Source organism: Trachinotus anak, unplaced genomic scaffold (assembly GCF_046630095.1).
Source record: "Trachinotus anak isolate AG129_WGS33_773 ecotype Australia unplaced genomic scaffold, CSIRO_AGI_Tana_v1 ptg000025l, whole genome shotgun sequence".
Classification (NCBI taxonomy): domain Eukaryota; kingdom Metazoa; phylum Chordata; class Actinopteri; order Carangiformes; family Carangidae; genus Trachinotus; species Trachinotus anak.
The window spans coordinates 2,176,328-2,196,724 of NW_027273876.1; the positions used below are offsets into that span (position 1 = coordinate 2,176,328).

Here is a 20,397-nt window from a genome sequence, read left to right on the forward strand (position 1 = left end):
CACACATTACACTAATGGATCACCTGTGTATGTGCAATGTCAAAGGGCTCATTTGTGGAGATTTCTCAGGTGGAGACAAACACCACATAAAATGGAGCTTTAACAGACTCTTTGCTAACGTTTGGCTTATCACCTTCATGCAGTGATAAATGTTGTTAGTGAGTTGTACAGCTTGTTCCACTGCTCCCCTGTGGCCAAAACAAAAATTAAGTAATCCAGCTTTAAATGAAGATCAGTCAAACCTTCATACAGAGTTCATGTGTTAAGGACACATTATAAATCACATTAAGTCATAAAAAATAAACCACAGATGTTTTTAGTAGTGAATGTACCATCAGCCAATGGAAAAACTTTTATTATCTAATTTATTATATATCTAATTTATTCACTGTATTTATATACAGTTGTTTCTAATGGTGTGTGACTCCACAATATTTTTGTACATTATTTTTGATTTCATTTGTACTAATTACTATATTTTCATGGGCTGTGTGCAGTCTCTACCACAAACACTTGTACAGTACTTTATTTTTTCAAACTACACGTTCAGGTTCATACATATTAATACTAATCTGTCCAACAGGAGTTGTTACATCACCTCAGATAAGAAATGTCCAAACAAGGTCCAAGCTGTCATCACATCAGGGACCAGAAACAAATATATCCAAGGTCAAGAATCAGCATTTAAGCTCAATCAGGAAAAACATTCAGAGCAAGGAGCAAAAGATGTAGCCCACCATTAACTGCTCCATAAAACAGCCTTGAAACAGGAGAGTAGCGTGAGCCGTGGTCGAGTGTCAATGGTCAATACTTTTTATCACCATGGAAACCAGACCTCAAGATGCTGAGAGGTCTTGAAGCCTTGATGATAGAAGTGTCATCGTCACTTCTCCACCATCTTTACCAAGATTTAGGGACAAAATGACAACACACACACACATTTTATTTATTTATTTTTTATTTATTTATTTATTTTTTTAAGCCTTTCTTTTCATAACCTCTTATTACTCTTATTTACTTAAAATCCAAAAATTTGTCAAAATATTTTTTTCATTTTTGTCTCTTCTACTGTAACTCCTTCTGACTCCATGACAACTTTGAAAAACAATCACTGATCAATTGATTTTCAAAAATCCCTCATTGAATATCAATAAGGCTTTAAATAGCCTCTTATATGTATGTTTCTCCTGCTGTAAATCAGGTTTCCATTACGCAGCATCTTACAAAAGCCACCTCCCGACCTTGTTGTTATTGTTGTAAATGATTGAATTACTGTTTGATGAACAACAGGCACAGATAACCAAGCTGCCGAGGGTTAGTGGTGTAATTCATCACCCACTCCCTGTAATTATGTTAATTCTAATTAACATAAATCATATTTCATCCTACTTTTACAAAGACATTATTTAACATAATCACATTAATTGTGATTATTTTAAAGTAATCACTGTTGTACTGAAGAAACTATTGATGTGGAAATGCACATGAAGCTGCAACTATAACGTGAGCCATTAAATACAAGTCAGTTAAGCTTCTTCACACTCATGCTCCTTCATTTATGTGAAAAAAATCACATCTTAAGTTTACAATTTGGATTTATTTAAATTGTATATGTCTATTTTATCAACATTGAACCTGCTTTATGTTTTGCCCACTACGGGGCAGCAGAAACAAGCTGACAACTTGACATATTATTTATTATATTTAAGTTGATAGTGAATGTGTGAATGAAACAGTTGCTTTTTTAAACCTAAAGCAGACATGGAGCAACATGTGTGTTTTGTCCATCTGTGGAATCAAAGTCTCTGTGTTTGGTCTCCACCAGCTGCAGAGGGAACTGTCCGACTATCACAGCTTTACACTGTGGGATTTTAAGATGAGTCAAAAAATGACAAGCATGAGAGAAACGTGGTAAAAGATTCAGTCCAACACAACGTTCCTCACTGCAGCACAGATGGACACAAAAGCAGGAAACGTCTCCACATATATAATCTGACACGTGTCGAACACAGATTGTAAAATCACTGTGCACGGATGCACACGCATCTCGACACCCAGTTAACTCACAATCTCTGTTGCACAGTCTGAAGGCGCCTGTAAGCTTCTGCAGGCTTCAGCAGGTAGTTGTTAGCTGTGTGTCTGCTGCCTGCTGCTGGGCTGATGGAAACCTTCCACATGAAGTTATAACGACACTGATCAGAGCAGCTTTGACTGAGCGCGCTCCTTCTGTGTAACATCACTGTTGTCACGTTGTGTAAACCGACCGTGATGCTCGGTAACAAATACACACTTTCTCTGTTCAAATGTATTTTAAGCATTTGAGCTCATTAAGTGTTTCTCCTCAAACACACAGGTCACATCTGGTGAAGACACCTTCCCGAGGAGCTCTCAAGTGTTTCGCTTCAGTGCTCATTAGGATGCACATGCTCGGCTTGCTCCCAGCTCTAATGATGTGTTTTCTGCACAGAGGTGCAGAGCTCAGTTATTTATTCTAACACAAGCTCTTGTGAGGTAATAAACAATGAACTGTGTATCCAAACTGGAAAAGGATTCATTTACAGATGATGCTCATGTTCACCTCTGTCTGTTATTTCTCAACAGGTCTAATGATCAGCTCTGTTCTGCCTGTCACCAACAAAACAAACGACGCCTGGAGCTGATTCAGTTCCCTTTATTCATCTGAAACACTGAGCTGCAGCCGCTAAATTACATAAATACATCATGTTCATATCTTTGTACAAAACATTCATCAGACACGACAAGGGCGACAGTAGTGTGAGGAGAGGAGCGAGGAGTGTGCGTCTGCTGCTGAAGTGTTGTGCTGTCTGCAGAGTGTGAGGAACATGAGTCGGGTCGGAGGAGCAGCTCAGGCAGACGTGTCGAACAGCTTCTCGATCATCTCCTCCACCTCCTCCGGTCGATACTTGTGATACTTCTCAGGGTTCTTGGTGAAGGAGATGTTGGCGCATCTAGAATAAATTCAAGAGAAAGAAATGTTGGCGTGGAGGGAAATCAGACCACAGAGGCTTCTGATTGGCTGAAAGATGACAGTATTTTACTGGATAGTTGGCAGGAAGTAGAGATTTCAGATGCATCCTGTCACTGAAACAGCTTCTGTATTAAAGCAGTAACGCTGCAGCTTTAGTACATTTAAAACAGACCAAACATCAAACACATACAAACAGTAATGATGTGAGCGCATCCTGTTTTTCTTTGGTGGCTAAAGAGCCATTAAAACACTAATGTAGAAGATAATGAACACTTTACATTTGGTGTAATATTGAACTGTGTGCAGAAGTTTAAAATGTCCATGTTTGGCGCCTCCCTGTGGTCGAGTCAACAACACCCCCTGTTGGAGGAGCCAGTTTTTGCTTTATAAATGACATAAATGGTTAATTGATTACCAAAATAAATGCAGCTGAACGTTTCAGCTCCATTTGAAATGTATTTGACATAAATATAACTTATATTTAATGCATATTTAACCCATGAGATGATGATGATGCTTGTGTTAAGGTTGAGGAGCTGTAACATTTATGTGAACGCACTGACGCTGATATAAAAGCCAGACTCCTCCTGATGTGAAACCTGCTGCTCGTCTGTGTCTCACCTCTGCAGAAACGCTCTGTAAGCGTCCGACACCACTTTCTTCTGAGCCTGACGGATGAAGTCTCGCTGCTCTTTGTCTGGGATGGCCCAACCCTTCTGGATCTTACACAACTCCTCCAGGCCGTCATTAAAACCCTGAGAGGAGAGAGAGAGAGAGAGAGAGAGGGAGAGAGAGAGGTCAGGTTCACAGTCACACGTTAGTCTACAACAGTGTAGATTCGTTTATGATCTGCTCTGTGGTGAGAGATCTGAACCTTTGGTGCCAAAACTGACTCTGATCTCACCTTGAATTTGTCTTTAATCACTTGTCGTTCTTTATCCTTCAGCTGGAGGAAGACGAGACTTCAGTTGTAAAGTTCACACAAAACTCTGACACACACACCAGACACATATTTCTTTAAAGATCATTTTGAAATGTTATTGTGTTGTAAATAAAAATTCAATTCAGTACATTTTCCTGAACTCCAACTATATAATCATCACATCAACATAAACTGGGTTTAACGTCGTTCATCAGGTGTGTGTGTGCGTGCGTGCGTGCGTGCGTGCGTGCGTGCGTGCGTGCGTGCGTGCGTGCATGTGTTGGGGTCGACCCTCTCTGGGCCTCTGCTCAACTGGAACAGTATCAACTTTCCCTCAGTGCCAAAAATCATACAGGTGTGTAGAAGTTGACACGTCTATACCAGAGCTGGCGAAGTGTTTGTTGTTCTCACAGAGTGAAAGATAATAAAGTTCTGACCTTGGTGCCAGGTTGGAAGACGGGCATGTTCCTGTCGGTCAGGTGCTCCGTCACCTTCTGCCAGCTGCGACAGAGCGAGACGTGTCAGGAGAGAACACACATGAGACACACATGAGGCATGTGTGAGTCCACCGTAACACGTCTGGGTTTACCTGCGCTGGTACATCTGGATCTGCTGCTCTATCAGCTCTCTGTAGGAACTCTCCGCCTTCTTCTGGGTCACCGTCACCAGCTGGATCAGCTCAGACCTGGACTCAGGCACAGGTGAGACTCAGGAGGTGTTTATGATTTACTGCAACTAACAAATATTTACATCATCGATTCATCTGCCAATTTTTTTTTTGGCTTTATTGTTTAGTCACATCTTCACAGACTTAAATGTCTTTTTTTCTGCAAATACAAATAAATCCGTTTACAGTGATATTACAAAGAGAAGCAGGAAATCATCTAAAGACTTGTAGATAAAACTCTGGCATCATCCTGTTCTGAAGAATACTGATGATTGTAAATTAGAGTTAATTGATCATTAAAGCTACAAATTTCTGTCTCCAGTTTGTGTTTGTTGTGTTTGTAATGGAGCCAGTGAATCATCATATCAGTACAAACAATAAGAGACTGGTCATCAGGGTTAGTGTTGACTCTGTGATGCGTTCCTGAACAGCGATGAAAGTGGAGGAAATCACACTCACTTCTCCAGAGACTTGAGGATGTAGTTGTAGTTGTTGTGCAGGAAGATGGCGCTGAGAGCCGAGTCCTCGTACACTTTGGATTTACTGAGCAGGTTCAGCTGCAGGTTTCCCAGCACCTTACCTGAGAGGACACAGTCGTCATCAGTTCACACAACAACACGAGCATTTCGCTCTGAGGAGCTGAACGTGTGCATTTCTGCTCTACTCACATATGTAAGTGCTGAGGAGCCTTTTGTTGAAATCAGAGCTGTAGCTCGTCGCCGATGAACTCGTCTCTGGAAGAATACAGGAGGTGTGAGAACTTCAAATATACAGTTTGACTGCTTCATTTATTTCCTGTTTAGATCCACAGTGGGACAAAGTCTAAGTCTCCACTAAAACATGCACATCACAGCTGAGTGTCTCCTCTCTGTCCCTCTGCATTAATCAGCTGCGATTATCATCTCAATGAAAACACAACGTCACAACCAAGAACACACTCAGTTCAGAGCTGCACTGCCCAGGGGCCTGCACAGGTCCTTTGCTTACCTCGGGGGTCTAAAGGTATATTGTAAGTGTCCCCCAGTACTAAAAGGGCCGAGGCAAGGCAGAAGAGAGAGAGAGAGAGAGAGAAAAGAGGCACAAGTGCAAAAAAGGTTAGAAAGATTTGTTAGTGCAGAGAAAGCAAACAGTCATCAGCCAGGCAGCGAGGGTGTGAAGAGGGAGGGAGCCTGAGAGCTCAGGGTCTGATTCACTGCCCACTAACGGGACCTGGTCGGATTATAACAAATCCACTTCACTGTAAAGAAATGAATGAATGTTTTCTAAAGTGGGACTGGGCCTGTGTCACAGAGGCTCCCTCTGAAAGAAGAATCTGAGGAGGTGAAGGTGAAAACACGCCACAGGAAGTGACGGGGAGAGGGAGGAGCAAGGAAACCTGACAGTGGTTGACAGGTGCTGCACAACCTGTGAATAAGCTCTCGACATGAGTGGATGTGTCGCACAGACTGAGGGTCAGTCACCTACTAACACAGAGCTCATCTGGACAGTGACCTGTTTGTTTCTTGTTCTTTGGATTTGAAACGACTGATGAAGAGAAATTGTTCAGCTGCTTGTGTGAAGCTCAACCAGGTAGAAAATAACACTGACATGATGAATTATCTGTCATCTTATAGAGATAATATTAATATGGAGCAGTTACATAGGAACACCATGTACTGTGTCATGTTTGTGTCACATGATGAATCTCAGTCTCTTTCAGCTCCATCACCTCCTGAGGGAAACATCTGTCTCAGCTGCTGAATGCTGATATTAACATGCATATATTCAGATGAACTGTATATGTATTAGAATATATGAAGTTTACCCCCTTTTATATTTTCCTGACAATTAGTATCAAATTACAAACTGGTCTGTTCCAGGAGTCACTTCCTGTCTTTAAAACAGGATCTCTGTCCTGCTGTTTGTCCTGAAACTGTGTAAAAAGATTTTACAGGTGCTACACTGTTCACTCACTGTGTTAACACCTCAAATTAAAACTGAAAGTCGACTCTAGATTTAAAAAATGAAAAACATGGCGCTGTCCAAGCGCTGACAGAAGAGTCAGAGTAACGTGAAGGGAAACGAGGAGCTGCAGTGAAGTGTGGGATGTAGCGGAGGATAGATCACAGACAGAAGCAGCTCAGGAAGTGGCGGCGCGGCGCAGCAGCAGGTCTGAGCAAACCGCAGCCATGTGACTGTACCTTGTGAGGCCAGCATGGCCCCCGCTGTCTCGTGGAAGTCCAGCAGCTGCTGCAGGAACAGGATGGCCTGCGGGAGAGAGGTCAAGGTAAGCATCACCTCCATTTACTCATTAAACAGCCGCGCTCGGCTTGGCGCTGTTCCCATGGAGACCACCTAGATCCACAGAGACGGACAAACAGCAAAGTCCTGGTGGACAGGTGTTGACTTTGAAGTAGAGACAGAGCAAATACATCCAGCAGTTACACAACAGGGAGCTGAGCGAGTGTTGGCTTACGTTGCTGGTCAGTTCGTGGACCGTTCCATCTTTGGGCATGTTGTACTCTTTATCAGGGTCATTCTGTGGGTGGAGGAGAGGAGACAGTGGGTATTGGTTTATTGATCTTGGTGACTGGTGACAGATTTAAATTCAGGGCTCTTGCCTTGATGCTGTCTGCGAACTCCTCCAGAGCTTTGGCTCCGATCGTCTCCATGGATGTGATGAGAGTCGGCAGCTTGTTCTTGGTGCTCGCTGCTGTTCCCTGAACACAAACACAAACACATTCAACTCCAAAAATAAAATGAAAGCTCATCATTATGCATCATGTTCTCAGATAATCCAACCTGCTGAGTCACACCTGCAACGTCGTGTCAAACTCAGACTTGTTCATTTTCAGGTGTCTGAGGATGGGGAAGATGGTGAGGACGGCCGAGTAGTCGTGACGCATTATGGCCCTGCGAGCTGCCGACACGATGTTGTCTCCCTCCAGCATCAGGTTGTCCAGCGCCTCCTGTGGACAGAGGACGTCACCAAACTGATGTAGACAGAGGTTTAAGGAGGCCGAGCCCAACTTCACACACACACACACACACACACACACACACACACACACACACACACACACACACACACACACACACACACACACACACACAATTTGATCCCTGGATTCAAGAGCACAAAGCTTTTCACAATAAACCTGAATAAACGTTACCTAAAGGTTTGTTCGACCTGTTTTATTTGATTTTATCATGAGGCTGTTGTGAGTCTATCGTTGCTGTTGACGTGCTCTCATATTTTACTCCTTCAGAACTGTAATAAAACAAAATTTGGAGCTTTTTGTTTCAGACCTAAGTTTATCATGAATCTTGATTTCAGTTTTTCACGTCGAACATTTCTTCAGCTCTGGTTAATGACGACTCCAGCATTTCTCTCTGACCTGAATGAGGGAGTCGAACGTCTTCTTCTGGTGGTGCTCGGGGATGATCTCTGTCAGCAGGACATACTCGCTCTGAGCCAGCTTCACAAAGGCACTGATGCAGTGGATGTAGGAGTCGATTTCACTGTCCAGGACTTCATCCTTTCCTGACAGGTACACGAGGAAACATGGAGTCAGTGAAGACAGAGACCTGGTTAAAGACACGGGGTCTGGTGCTGTGTGTTACTGAGTCAGTGCCTGTGTTCACGTGAAGGACTGTGTGTTGGTGCTGTGACTGTACTGAGGTGTTGGAGCTGCAGCAGGTGAGACACCTGTTCTGATCAGCCTTGTTTCTGCTAATGTTCCTTCTCTTCCCCACATGTTCCCGTCACTCACCTGCGGCGGCCCCGTGCTTCTCGGTCAGGGCGTCAGAGAGGTGTTTGACCCGCAGGTCGTGATCGTAACCTGGTGGGTGGGGTGGGGCAGCAGGGAGACAGGCCTAGTCAAACCACCGGGGGTCATGACTAGACCAGAGGTGAGGTGAGAGGGAGGGGGACAAACCTGAACCTGGAACAGCTGTACCGACCACCACCAAGCACCAGAGGGAAGGAGGAGGGGAGGAGGCAGGGCACACACACTGAAGTCAGGTGAAGGGGGGGCTGAAGCGCCCAGAGAGTTCTGCTTTGTGTGTGTGGCTGGTATCTAACGTTAGTGAGTGTGTGTTCAAACTCCAAGAAACCAGCTTCAACAAAAACAACACAACAGCTTTTAACCCACCACAGGTCATCGCAAACAACTCTCAGCTTCTGATGACCCAGTCTCCTGCAGCCTGCGCAGCTTATACTGTATTTATTTATTTAATTATTTATTCTTATACTAATATATATATATATATATATATTTTTTTTTTTTTTTTTTTTTAATAGACTAAACAATTAATCAGAAATTTAATTGTGAGATTAGTTGATTATAAAATTGAGTTTTGTAAAATATTAAAATGAGAAGTAATAAAGTTTTACTAATCTACGATGATCAGCACCAGTTATTCTTAGTGATTTAGAAAAGCTCATTATCTTCATCATCCTCACGCAAAACAAAAAACTCTTTTTGGTGTCAGACTCCTGTCAGTTCGACTATGATTCAGTTTTTATTTACAGCAAGTCTTGTTGTATTTTTAATGGCAGCTGCAAAGAGAAATTCCCTTCAAGCAACAATAAAATTTAAGTGATTTTCTTTTCACAGCAGCTCTGAAGAAGATCTCAGCAGTTGATTCTGAGGGATTTACTCTTAAACTAATCTTTATTATTTTCTCCATTGCAGTGGATTTAATCTGTGCTGGAAACACCTGATGATGCTGGTATGAATATGTTTGACTATTTATTCACTGTAATGAGAAAAGAACAAAACCAAACAACAGCTGATCCAGAAATAAGAGCTTCACGGTCAGTATGTTTCTGACCTGCTGCACAGAAACATCCAGGAGTATTCAAAATATCTGAAGCATTATCAAACACCTGCAGCGTGTAAAAGCTGTTGTGACTGTTGTGGGGAGACTTCACAACAGGAGTAACAGCCGTACTGTCAGCGGGGGGGGAGGGGACAGACACCGAAGAGAAGACAGAGGTGCGTTACCTTCCAAAGGAGTGAGGTTAGAGCCCCCCTTTTTCCCATCCAGCCCATGCTGTGAGTACTGTTTCAGAAGGTTCTGAGCCTTGCGAATGGTCCCTGGTCCCATAAATACAGAGACAGAAGAGGAGGAGGAGGAGGGGGGAGGGGGGGCGACGAGGTCCAGACAGCCCAGAAACAGAAGAAAACAGAGGAGGAAGAAGAAAAGGGAGAGCTAGGAAGTGAGTGATGAAACAGAGACACCACATCCCTCCACCACCGACACCGCCAGCAGAGGGTTGGGGGGGGTCTAGCACCACAGCTACACAACAGGGAGACCAGGTGAGAGACAGAGCAGACTACAGCTACACCGGGAACTGAACCCAGGTTTGATGTAAGAGCAGAATAAACAGGTTAGATCAGTTATAAACATGAAACAGCCAATCACATCACAGTTCATACAGTTAACAGCCAATCACATCACAGTTCATACAGTTGACAGATCCACAATTATTATCATTAAATTACCATGTTGGCAAAATCTACATTAACATTCATGTTCTCAGGATTAAAACCAAACATTTCAGGTTTGTTAGAGAGTTAGTGAAACACGTCGCACACTTAAAGCTGCTTTCATCGTCTTCTGAGAAACACAAACCCCCCACTCACACTCGCGTCATGAAGCTGTTAAAGCTAACATGTTAGCAAACACTGGCTTCCACACATGCAGCAAACACATATCACATAGCAACGTCAGCATCGTGTGTGTCCGGTGATCAGTCTCCAGCTGTGATGTTACTCTGTGACTCAGCTCCGTGTCTCCTTCACACACCTGAGGGGAAAAACCTGGATGTGGTTTGTGTCCACAGGTTTTTTCATGACCCCACAGATGTCGACTTTTTGCCCACAATGATCCAAACAATAATATTTCAAGCTCTAAATTCTGGTTTAAAACATGAGCAAACCTTTCATCAGTCAACATCTGTGAGAGCACGCAAATAAATGTAAAGGTTCAACACACTGCTGCAGAACAGGATGTGACTGAATCCCAGAGTAACAGGCGAACTGCTGAGGTCACATCATCACACAACATCTGCCAAGAACATCTGGCTCTTTAGCTGCTAAATGCTCCACTTTTCTTAGCAGTTAGCAGTTGCTAACTCTGAACCACACAGTCATCCGACCCATTACTGACACAAAAAATTATAATGATTAGTGGAGCTTTAACAAAATAAGACTGAGTCGTCGGTTACAGCATCTGTCCTCACTCTTCACTGCCACTAAACTATTTTCTTAAAGGTCCCATTTTACACTTCTTCTGTGTTTTATCTGAAGTGTTGATCTCCATTGGAAGATACATTTGTAGTTTTAAGAACCAACCAACCATCTCAGTGTAGTTTAACACTGACTGACTGCTTTGTTGTGACATCACAAAGTTCCAGAAGTCCTGACAGCTGGTTTTAAGGCTCAGTTTCTGAATACAGGCTGTGTGCATTTCTCTGTGGACTGAGGCTTTGATACTTTCACAGTATTGATATAGAACCTAGACCTGCTTTATAATCACAAACACATGGACATCTGCCTTTAGACTGGGTGGACCTTTAACCTCTGGAGTAAAATCATGTGAGCGTGTGTTTAGGGCGTTTCAGCACAAGCAACAACAGGACCAAAGCTGTGAGAGCATGATGATGGAGTTCATTCAAACTGTAGCTGTGCTACCGACAAAAGAATAAAAGCCAGTTTCATTAGTTAAACAGTAAACTGATCAGTGTCGGAGGAACCAGATGATCAGCTGTTAATTAGCTACAAACGCCTCTGATCAACACTGACACACACCTCTGTGACAAACCTGTGACAGCACACACACCAACTCTGCAGGACTCACTTACACAAACACAGTGAAAACTCCACAGCCTTTGGTTTCATGGTGGTAAACTGGTGGCAGCAGAGCAGCAGCTTCCATCACAGTCTGACCTCGACAGTGTTAAAGGCTACAGGTGACTACAGGTGAGTAATGTCACATTTCTCATGCAGATCTGCTGAACGACATAAAACATCACCTGCTGCATAAATATAAGAGACATGATCTATTTTTAAAAACTGCAGAGAGGAAACACTGATCGGAGCTGAGCAATAAATCATGATAACACTGATATCATTAAATAAGACCCAGTATTATAAATGTTGCACTTTTCAGCCTTTGAATGTCTCATTTATTGAGCTCAGTGGTCATAGTATTCACATTACAAACCTGAGAGGCAGAATCCAGGGGAAAAAAGTCTGAAATCACCTGATGCTGCTTGAAAAGCCTGATTTCTCTGAACACACACTAATACCTGAAAGTGATTTAGATCAACATATCAATCATTCGAACACCATCTCTCCTCTGCTTGGATTTTGGCAGCTTCTGTCCACAGAGATTTAATGAGTAAGTGAAACTGAGACTTGTAGACACATCTGTTTCTTTTTAAGAAGCTGGATCAAGTTTTATCTCGGACTTTCTGTCCAGGAGAAAATGAGTAAGTGAGAGTGAAATTTCACAGATTTTAAATGAGTTTCTGTCAGACTGAGATGAGGTTTGAGGATATCAGCAGCTGATTACGACCCGTGACTCATTATTCAGCCTCTCACTGATGCAGCCGCTGCCGTCTCCACCAGTACACAGCACCATGAAACCAGAGGCCTGCGTGACGCTGAAAATAACCTTCTACATCTCTCCAGAGAACAAATACACTTCTGCCATCTGCACTTCTACCTCTCACTGCTACAAAAAAAACAAAAAACAAAACTCATGCCGTCTCTCATGTTGCTGTGAAATGTAGCGTCCGGCGGACAGTAGCAAGCACGAGGAGGCAGACACTGAAGCTTTGTGTTTACCTGGGATGTAGACTGTCATCACAACACAGGGATTATGAGAGAGGAAAGGATGAAGGATTAGTCCGAGCTGAGTGTAAAATCACAGGATACACAGTGTGGGCTGGAGTGAACAGGATTATTATGGTGGAGGACACAAACTGAACAGTGTGACTGGATCTAATCAACAGAGAGAAGACGTGGAGTTGTGTGACGTCGTTTCATAAACAACATTATGCAGAATCATGCTCGATTGTTAGACTGATATCTGTGACGCCGGAGTGCGATCACAGGCTGAAGTGGAGTGGTCGTGGATTTTATGTGAGAGAGTGGATCTGGTGCTGACCTGGTCTCTTCGGAGCCTTTTTGGTGGGCGTGTCCTTGCGTTTGGTCTGGATGGCGGGCGAGTAGAGGATCCCGGAGGAGGCACTGTTCTTGCGGAAGTGGTCCTTCAGGCCTTTGATGGATCGATCCAGCTGGTTGGACCTGATCTGGAAGTAGACGTTCATGAAATCTGTCGAGGAGAGAGGAGGAGGAGGAGGAGGAGGAGGAGGAGGGTGGACAAAGGAGGAATATGATGATATAATATCAGTCCATCTAATTTGTCTTTTTAGTCTGGATTTTTACCTTAAAGTCATTAACCTGCTTTAGTTTTTAACCACTTCTCACTGTTTTCTTAATCACTTTTTATTCCTGGTGTTTAAATAATAAGTTGTACATTTTTTAATCTTGCTAAATCTTTTTTTGTGTGTTTTTTTTAATCCTCCCCTGTGAAACATCTGTATGAAAGGTTCTATATAAATAAAACTGAGTTGAGTTACTGAACATGTGAACCTTTAAAAGCAGCTCACATATATATTTTTTCATTTTTAAAACACTCTCAGTCATTTCCTAAAGCTGCTGGACTATTTTCAGCGGCGGATTAATCCACATTTGGTGCTCTAGTGAGTGCATGTGGGGCAGTGTCAGTGGATACACTAATCCAAAGCCTGTTGGTTTTGGCCTTTTCATTGACTTTGAATTAAAAATCAAACACTTTGTTCAGAATATTTTTTAAAATTATTTTCAATCTCTCAATCCTCAGATTTGCACCAAATTCAGCAGCTTGGAAATTCTAACCAGGAAGTTTAAAGTTGAGCAAAGACAGGACATCAGCAGAGAAGCACCACTCAGGCTACAGCTGGCTGAGAGGTACAGTCGTACCCTGGTTGCGTCCGTATTCCACCAGCCAGCCGGCGATGCAGATGATGTCTTGGAGCACGGCTTCAGGCAGATGCTCCAGCACCACCTCCTCCTGCACCTCCAGCTCCTCGTCCACACTGATGGCGTCCAGGATGAGGATGGGGGGAACAGGTTTACTGTAGCGGGTCAGCAGGCTGCGGAACTCGGCCTCCAGCAGCTCTTTACCCTTCTCAAAACGCGCTTTCTGCGGAGAAACAACATCTGTGTATTTTATCCTGCTCACATAAAACCTTTAATACATGAAGCGGTTGATTATTCTTACAGTGTCTCATGCTCTGACCAAAAGCTTAGACACTGAAGTGTGAATCTGAAGGTCAACTGTACCACTGTGTTGAGTTCGGGGCTGTCAGGGTTGTTGTCCTGGAAGTATTCCACAGCTTTCTGAATCTTCGCAATGCAGGCGAGATACTCGTCCAGTCTGCCCGTGGGTCTGCAGCACAAAGTGTGAAATATGACGAATCAGCTGTTTGTATGAGCAGTCAGAGCGGTCACATGACAACAACAAGGTCTCACCCCTCTCTGATGATCCTGTCCGTGTCTTTGGCCACGTGGTAGTAACTGATGACGTGGTCCATGCAGGACAGAGTTTTGTCCACGTTCTCCTGCAGCCGCTGCAGGTTCTCCGTCTGCTTGTGAACTGGGATGATGGAGTTCTCCAGCTGCATCAGGCGGCTCTCGAACGAGGACAGGATGGAGACCTTTCATGATGAGAAAGATGCAGGAATAAAGACACTCCCTGGTATCTGGTATTTAAAAAGATCAAAACTAATAAAAAAAACTTTTTTACAGATTGTGAAACTTTTCTATTATGTTAGCAAAGAGAAAAAAGGCAGATTTCATGTGTTTTTCTCCACCACCACATCACACCAGGTCCAGCTCAATGACACTACACGAAACCAGTCAAACCCCAGTTTCACCAGTTTATGGATGTGAATCCAGTTCAGCAGCCACCTGTCAGACCAGTGTGACATGGTCGGGTTTGGGGTGTGGGTGTTGTGTTTCTGTACCATGCCCTTGGTCAGCTGGTCGCTCTTCTCCAGGTTCTCCCTGATGAACGACAGCGTCTCCTGCTCCTGTAACATCACACAGAGAAACACCGACTCCTTTCTCTCAGGCCCTCAGCGGGAAGCGACATTTCATCTTTCAGTAACTAACATTTTATGGCGCAGGTTAAGCACAGCTGAGGAGTATTAGAAAACACAGCAGGCAGGGAAGCTCCTTCCTCTGCAGCCATGTCTGACCTGCTTCAGCTTCTCCTCTATCTCCCGCTTCCTGGCGGACGCGTCCTCGGTAGGAATCATCCTGGAGTGAACTCCCATCACCGGACGGCCACCGGCGAATCAAAACCGATCGATTTACTCGTTTAGTTCATGAAAACAACGGCAGCTACGCCCAGAAGCTAATGTTGTGGCTAGCTAAAAGCAAGTTGGGTATAATAGCCGTTACAAGTTATAGATTTCCGGTCAAAATTTCAAAATAAAAGATGCCGCTGTCGACCTAATACAGTAATTAGCAACCAGACTGAAATTAACCACCAGTGATCTGAAATTAATAATCAACCAGTTGGGTTTTTGGATTGGCTGGTTTAATGCGACGCTACTTCTAAATTACTGATACTTTATTTTCGAACGAATTATCCTCAAATTCCTCAAAACATATATCTAAATTACGTCATAGCTGTACTTACCGATAGAGGTTTTTACATGTTTAATGAGTATACCTCATAAATGTCTTGGTATGTTTGGCTTGTTACCACATTTACATCAATGAGCTACAACTTCTTCTTTGTGCAAAAAAATGATGCGACTTACTTTGAAGGTGAATACGCCTCACTTCCGGTACATAAGATGACTTGACGGATTCAAAATGGAGGGGCTTCATTTCCGTGTTCATCTGGTGATCCTGAGTGTTTGGGACAAAACCGACGCCATGTTTGTTGTGGCAGATAAAATGATTTCGTTTTTATATTAATCATTTATAAATCCATTTCGAGTTAGTAGCTGACTTGTATGAAAACGTGTGAAATACTTGTGACGGCTGAGTCGATGCATGCAATGAGCAAACAGAGCTCTGGGGTCGCTGTAGTCAAAGGGAGGACCAACATAAAGACACTGTTAACTGGTAAATAAATACATCAGACATTAAAACAAGAAGTAAATAATCACATTATAAATAATCATATTCCACCACATTTGAATATGACAGCTACAGATAATTAGTTTGAATCTTTATAAAACATGATGCATTATAGATAAACTGTAGAATAGTTGTTATAGATTAAGCAATCTAACAATATAAAAAGTCATTTAAATTGGCAATTAATTTTGACCTGAATATCCTTTATGCAAATTAAAAATTGCTTCTTCCACAAAATTTCTGGAAAATTCTCTGGAAAATGTAAATTTTTGGCGTAGCCAACAATTATTTTCATTATCAATTAATTTACAATTAATTATTTATTTATGAAATGTCAAAAAATACCCAAAAATTTAAAACCATAAAATACTGGAACCAGATAATATTTGGCATTATTTCATTATTTTCGCTTGAAAATCAACTGAACATAACAATATGACAGTAATCAAAATTGTCTCTTTTTTTCTCAATGCATCAACAGATGGATTTAACACGAGGAATTTTGAAATAAAAACTGCTGCACCAAAACAAAAGACAAAAAAAGATTTTTTTTTTATATTTGTTCACTCCATAATAAAAAAACTTGGAGTTGTCCTCAAGCCAACAAAGAAAACTAGTCAGATTTAAGTTATAATTTTTCATAAGTTGTACAGTGAGTAACAATTATTTGCATAAATAAAAACTACCACACTGTTCGGAAAAATGTTACAAATGTATTTGCACAAAAGAAGATGTTGCACATAGTTTCTTTACATACATATTTACAAATCTCCAGGAATACTTTACACTGTTACTTTAAAACCGTGTCTATAATACAAACAAAAAGATTTGTACAATAGCTCTAAGAAACTACATGTTTTATTTTATTAATTCTTATTAAGATGAAAGTCAAGGGATGATGAAAACACAAAATAAAGCAGATATCTGAGGGAGCTGTGAGACTACATGTCACATCAAACTACAATCAGTTAAACATTTCAAACACTGACACACTTTTTTCACTCATGCATTTACACAAAAGGATCAGTTAAAGTTTGTGAGGGTTTATTGCTAAGCTTCAGTAATGGAAAACAGCTACCAGGCCTCTGACCTCTGACCTCTCTGTGGAAACTCTCTCTATTGGGACCTGTTCAGTCATACATTACATTCTACAGAAAATGTTAAAGTCTGTTATTTTCATGTTGCAAAAAGATTTCCTTCTAAGTATCCACTTGCTAAAAGAATATATATTATAGCATTAAGAATAATGCAAACGTGTTCAAATCGCAGAGCTGCACTCTATGATTCCTCCTCTTTAGACAGCGCCTGCAAAACAAAAACACAACATACATCAAGACTTTGCAGAAAACCGAGAATCAACAACTATTCAGTGTGTTTTATTTAAACTGAAGTCACCTGTTTGAGGAACTGTCGTCCAAAGTAATTTGTAGCCATGTTCTTTAAGCTGGTCTTGCCCCCCACTTTACACCGCACGTATCCATAGAGGTTGGCCCCTTGCAACACCAAACCCATGATCACTATAGGCTGAGTGGAAGATGACAGACATTTATAATTTGACAATGAAAATGACAAAATTATACCAGTTTTGTCCTTTAAATTTTAGGACCTACCAGCCATTTAATCTTGAAAGAAAAGAGGGCGCTGAAGGCAAAGATGACCCAGAGGACCGGACAAATGATCAGCCCAAGCCAGAAGATTCGGGACTCGGAATCTGACGCCTGTTGCTTCCCAGTACCCTGAAGAAAACAGGATATTCTCACAGTTAGGACATCTGCAAATACCATAGGGTCAGCTGACCCCAAACAAGTGCATTTATCAAACCCATACAGAGTAAGAGGTCAGTATCATGTAAGGTTAAAGACCCACAGAACATGGGACATGCTGACGAGCATCTTACCTTCCTCGACTCAAACACCCAGTGGCTTCGTCCATCATCGTCCACCTGGTTCCACCACCTGAGACCAACCATCAACCTCCCTGTGATGTTCTGTAAATGTAGATATTTATGGCTTTAATAATAGCATTGATTTAAAAAAAATGTCATTAATTTTCAAGCTGCTGATTTTTTCTCAAATAAACAATTAGAGAAAAAAGAGAAAATGTATCTTGTATAAGTAGTAAAAGACACACCTTTACTGTCCAGAAGTCACATGACAGCAGAAGGATTATTGTAACCATGCAGGCGATGAAACTGTTCCTGAAAATTTCACAGAGCAGGTAGGTGAGGAGGGCACTGACTCTGAAGAAGAGGTGGAAGAAGGACGCCACCGGATGCCTGGGAACAGATACAGTGTGGAGTATGTTTTAGAAATACAGTTAGTACTGTGCCACCGAGCTGCAGCTAATCATTATCGGTAGATTATTTTCTTGTCTGCTTGATTTGTCTAAAACAATAAATAAACAATAAAAATGCCCATCATGATTTCTCAAAGCTCCAGGTGACTTATTTAAACTGCATATTTCATTCAGCCAAACAGTCAAAAACCCAAATATATGACAAACAAAAAGTATCAAGTCCTCACATTTGAGAGGCTGGAGCCAACAAATGTTTGAACATTTTGCTTGAAAAGTGACTAAAACCACTGATTATCAAAATGTTTTGTTGCAGCTCTGCTGTGCTGTCGCTCCACTGCTGCACAAGTGCTGAGATAAAGTTAAAGCTTCTGTAAATCCTCTGTGAACTTACTTAATGTTTTTCTTTGACCTTTTCCCTGCATCCTCCTCCGCATCAAACAGAGACACGTCTTCATCATTGGTATCCTGAGGGATCAATAAGGAAGATATTTTACCCTTGGAGACACACATGTACACAAAACCATCTCAACTAAAGCCTCAGCTTTGTTTACAGCTGGACTCACTCTGGCTCATCACGCTGCTGTGTGATTTGTAAGGAATGCAGGCTCATGCATTCACCACTGTATCTTACATGAACCATTAGGATGGTCTTCTCCATACCAGAGGAAAAAAATACACATGGTGATATTTATTTACAAGATATTTTTAGGTAAACTTCCTGTATCTCCAGCATTTCAGCCTTTCATACCAGCTACTGTAGGACTAGACCTGCTAACTGCAGAGCTTGTCAAAACTGTGTTCTCCTTTTATGCCCCTAGGGCATGGAATGAGTTGCAGAATACAATTACTTTAGCAGCACTCTTAAAAGACTCGCAAAATGCCCTGAAGGAGACATATTACTGTTTTGTTTTATATGATTAACCTGCCTTTTTAAATGAGTCACTACATGTGAGATAGATTATGTTACAAATATCATTGGCTGGTCTGTGTATTTCTCATCCTTTTTTCTCCTTATTTTAGTTTTTATGTATTGTTTGTGTCTTATTTTCATGTATCATCTTTGTTGTTTAGCTTCTATGTATTGTTTGTGTTTTATCAAGCAAATTGATTAACTATTCTCTCTATAAAATGTCATAACTTGTTATAATTTCCCACAGTTCAAGGGAATGTATCAAATTTGTTGTTTTGTCCAATCAGGAGTCCCAACCCAAAGATATTCAGTTTGCTGTGTACAACAAAGGAGAACAAATCAGCCAAGTCTTTTGGCATCTGTTTTAATTAAACAATATAAATGATTATTCAATAGTTACTGATAAATATTCTAACAACTGACAGATCGACTAGCTCTATTATAGACCATTCCATACATATCTATATGCTGCTTATAAATATTAAAACGGAGGCTTATAATAAAGTTTTACTTTTCTGGGTAACACTTACCTTGAATCCCCTTTGTAGCATTTATTAGCAGTATATAAACATTTAGTAAATAACAGACTATAATGTGGTTGTAAGCAGATACACGCACATTAAAGTGTTTATAAAATACTGAAACCATATGTACTGTGTTGTAGTCACTCTTTTACTGTAACACTTATGATTATGTTTATACACTGCTTATAGAAGCCAAGTCAGGGGACGTAAAGTGTTGTCTTTTTGTGTAGTTAAGTAGATATTTAAGCTGCTGAAAGCTACTGAGCCTTTTAAAGACGTTTAACTTGAAGTAATAGTGACTAATAAACCTAAAACGAGGTCAGATCTGGTTCGTCAGCAGCAGTGTTGTCAGTGGCTTCACTTTTGTGTGATAACTATATCGATGGGGCAGAAAGGCAGCGGAGCTAACCTGAGCAAGCTAATGTTAGCTCAGAGGCAAAGTGTGAACACACGTCCACGGGCCTAAAACAAACACCTTGTGCGTGTTTATCAGCAACAAACTGCACTGTTGTTGTGTGGTTTTGAAGCTACGTTAACAGCGCAGACGTGTAAATAGCTGCCAAACCTAGCATGCTAACTACTTAGCAACATTAGCACGACAGCTGCTCAGCTCAGCTGGTGAATAATTTGTGCCGATGAGCTAATGTCACAGTTTTCTGCCCTGTTACATGAGGCTATGTTCGCTGTTTGACATATTAGCAGATAAAAAATAAACATTAGAAATGTGTCACTTACTTCTGTTATCATTTTGAAATGGGAGCAGGCTCTTCCGGCTTACATGCTCAGTTACACGTCACTGTGCGGCGGAGTCAGGTGACCGAGGCGTGCCACGTCTGTTGTTACGTCATTTTAACCGGTTTTACTTTAGCTTGTGAATAAGTTGATGAACTGAGTGGTT

At 41.7% G+C, this 20,397-nt stretch overlaps 2 protein-coding genes and 1 long non-coding RNA gene across 15 annotated transcripts; 1 reads left to right on the forward strand and 2 right to left on the reverse strand.

The window, feature by feature from the left end:
* Positions 1 to 2,655: 2,655 nt before the first annotated feature.
* exoc7 (exocyst complex component 7) lies at positions 2,656 to 15,084 on the reverse strand. 13 transcript variants are annotated; one of them, XM_071462063.1, is made up of 22 exons: positions 14,876 to 15,084; positions 14,642 to 14,707; positions 14,148 to 14,332; positions 13,959 to 14,064; positions 13,596 to 13,818; positions 12,739 to 12,906; positions 12,417 to 12,428; positions 9,567 to 9,659; positions 8,331 to 8,399; positions 7,956 to 8,101; positions 7,374 to 7,526; positions 7,179 to 7,277; positions 7,034 to 7,096; positions 6,759 to 6,825; positions 5,566 to 5,604; positions 5,247 to 5,312; positions 5,038 to 5,158; positions 4,501 to 4,596; positions 4,349 to 4,412; positions 3,894 to 3,935; positions 3,611 to 3,744; positions 2,656 to 2,969 (listed from the first exon to the last, which is right to left on the reverse strand). In XM_071462063.1, exons 1-22 carry the CDS (start codon positions 14,951 to 14,953, stop codon positions 2,867 to 2,869), a joined length of 2,193 nt encoding a protein of 730 aa, XP_071318164.1. In that variant the 5' UTR covers positions 14,954 to 15,084; the 3' UTR covers positions 2,656 to 2,866. The 13 variants fall into 13 exon arrangements, with proteins under 13 accessions (XP_071318164.1, XP_071318165.1, XP_071318170.1 ...); XM_071462064.1 differs by lacking the exon at positions 12,417 to 12,428; XM_071462069.1 differs by lacking the exon at positions 9,567 to 9,659 and having other exon boundaries at positions 14,876 to 15,083.
* A 125-nt stretch (positions 15,085 to 15,209) lies between these two features.
* LOC139608392 (uncharacterized) lies at positions 15,210 to 17,870 on the forward strand. Its single transcript, XR_011685016.1, has 2 exons — positions 15,210 to 15,755; positions 17,374 to 17,870. It is a non-coding gene; the product is annotated as an uncharacterized lncRNA (long non-coding RNA).
* tvp23b (trans-golgi network vesicle protein 23 homolog B (S. cerevisiae)) lies at positions 16,464 to 20,357 on the reverse strand. Its single transcript, XM_071462078.1, has 7 exons — positions 20,235 to 20,357; positions 18,457 to 18,530; positions 17,901 to 18,045; positions 17,668 to 17,757; positions 17,381 to 17,506; positions 17,166 to 17,294; positions 16,464 to 17,075 (listed from the first exon to the last, which is right to left on the reverse strand). The coding sequence occupies exons 1-7, from the start codon at positions 20,244 to 20,246 to the stop codon at positions 17,049 to 17,051; spliced, it is 603 nt and encodes a 200-aa protein (XP_071318179.1). The 5' UTR covers positions 20,247 to 20,357; the 3' UTR covers positions 16,464 to 17,048.
* Positions 20,358 to 20,397: the final 40 nt, after the last annotated feature.

Bases quoted from the DNA above. Each gene is read 5' to 3' on its own strand.
- exoc7 (XM_071462063.1), bottom strand. From the start codon at position 14,953: ATGGGAGTTCACTCCAGGATGATTCCTACCGAGGACGCGTCCGCCAGG. The intron at 7,278-7,373 runs GTGTGACTCAGC...GTTTGTGTTCAG, and splicing joins AGTTTGACACGACGTTGCAG to GGAACAGCAGCGAGCACCAA. The intron at 3,745-3,893 runs GTGAGATCAGAG...CTCTCCTCTCAG, and splicing joins TGATTAAAGACAAATTCAAG to GGTTTTAATGACGGCCTGGA.
- tvp23b (XM_071462078.1), bottom strand. The intron at 17,758-17,900 runs GTGTGTCTTTTA...CTACATTTACAG, and splicing joins GTGACTTCTGGACAGTAAAG to AACATCACAGGGAGGTTGAT. The intron at 17,295-17,380 runs GTAGGTCCTAAA...TCTTCCACTCAG, and splicing joins CTTTCAAGATTAAATGGCTG to CCTATAGTGATCATGGGTTT.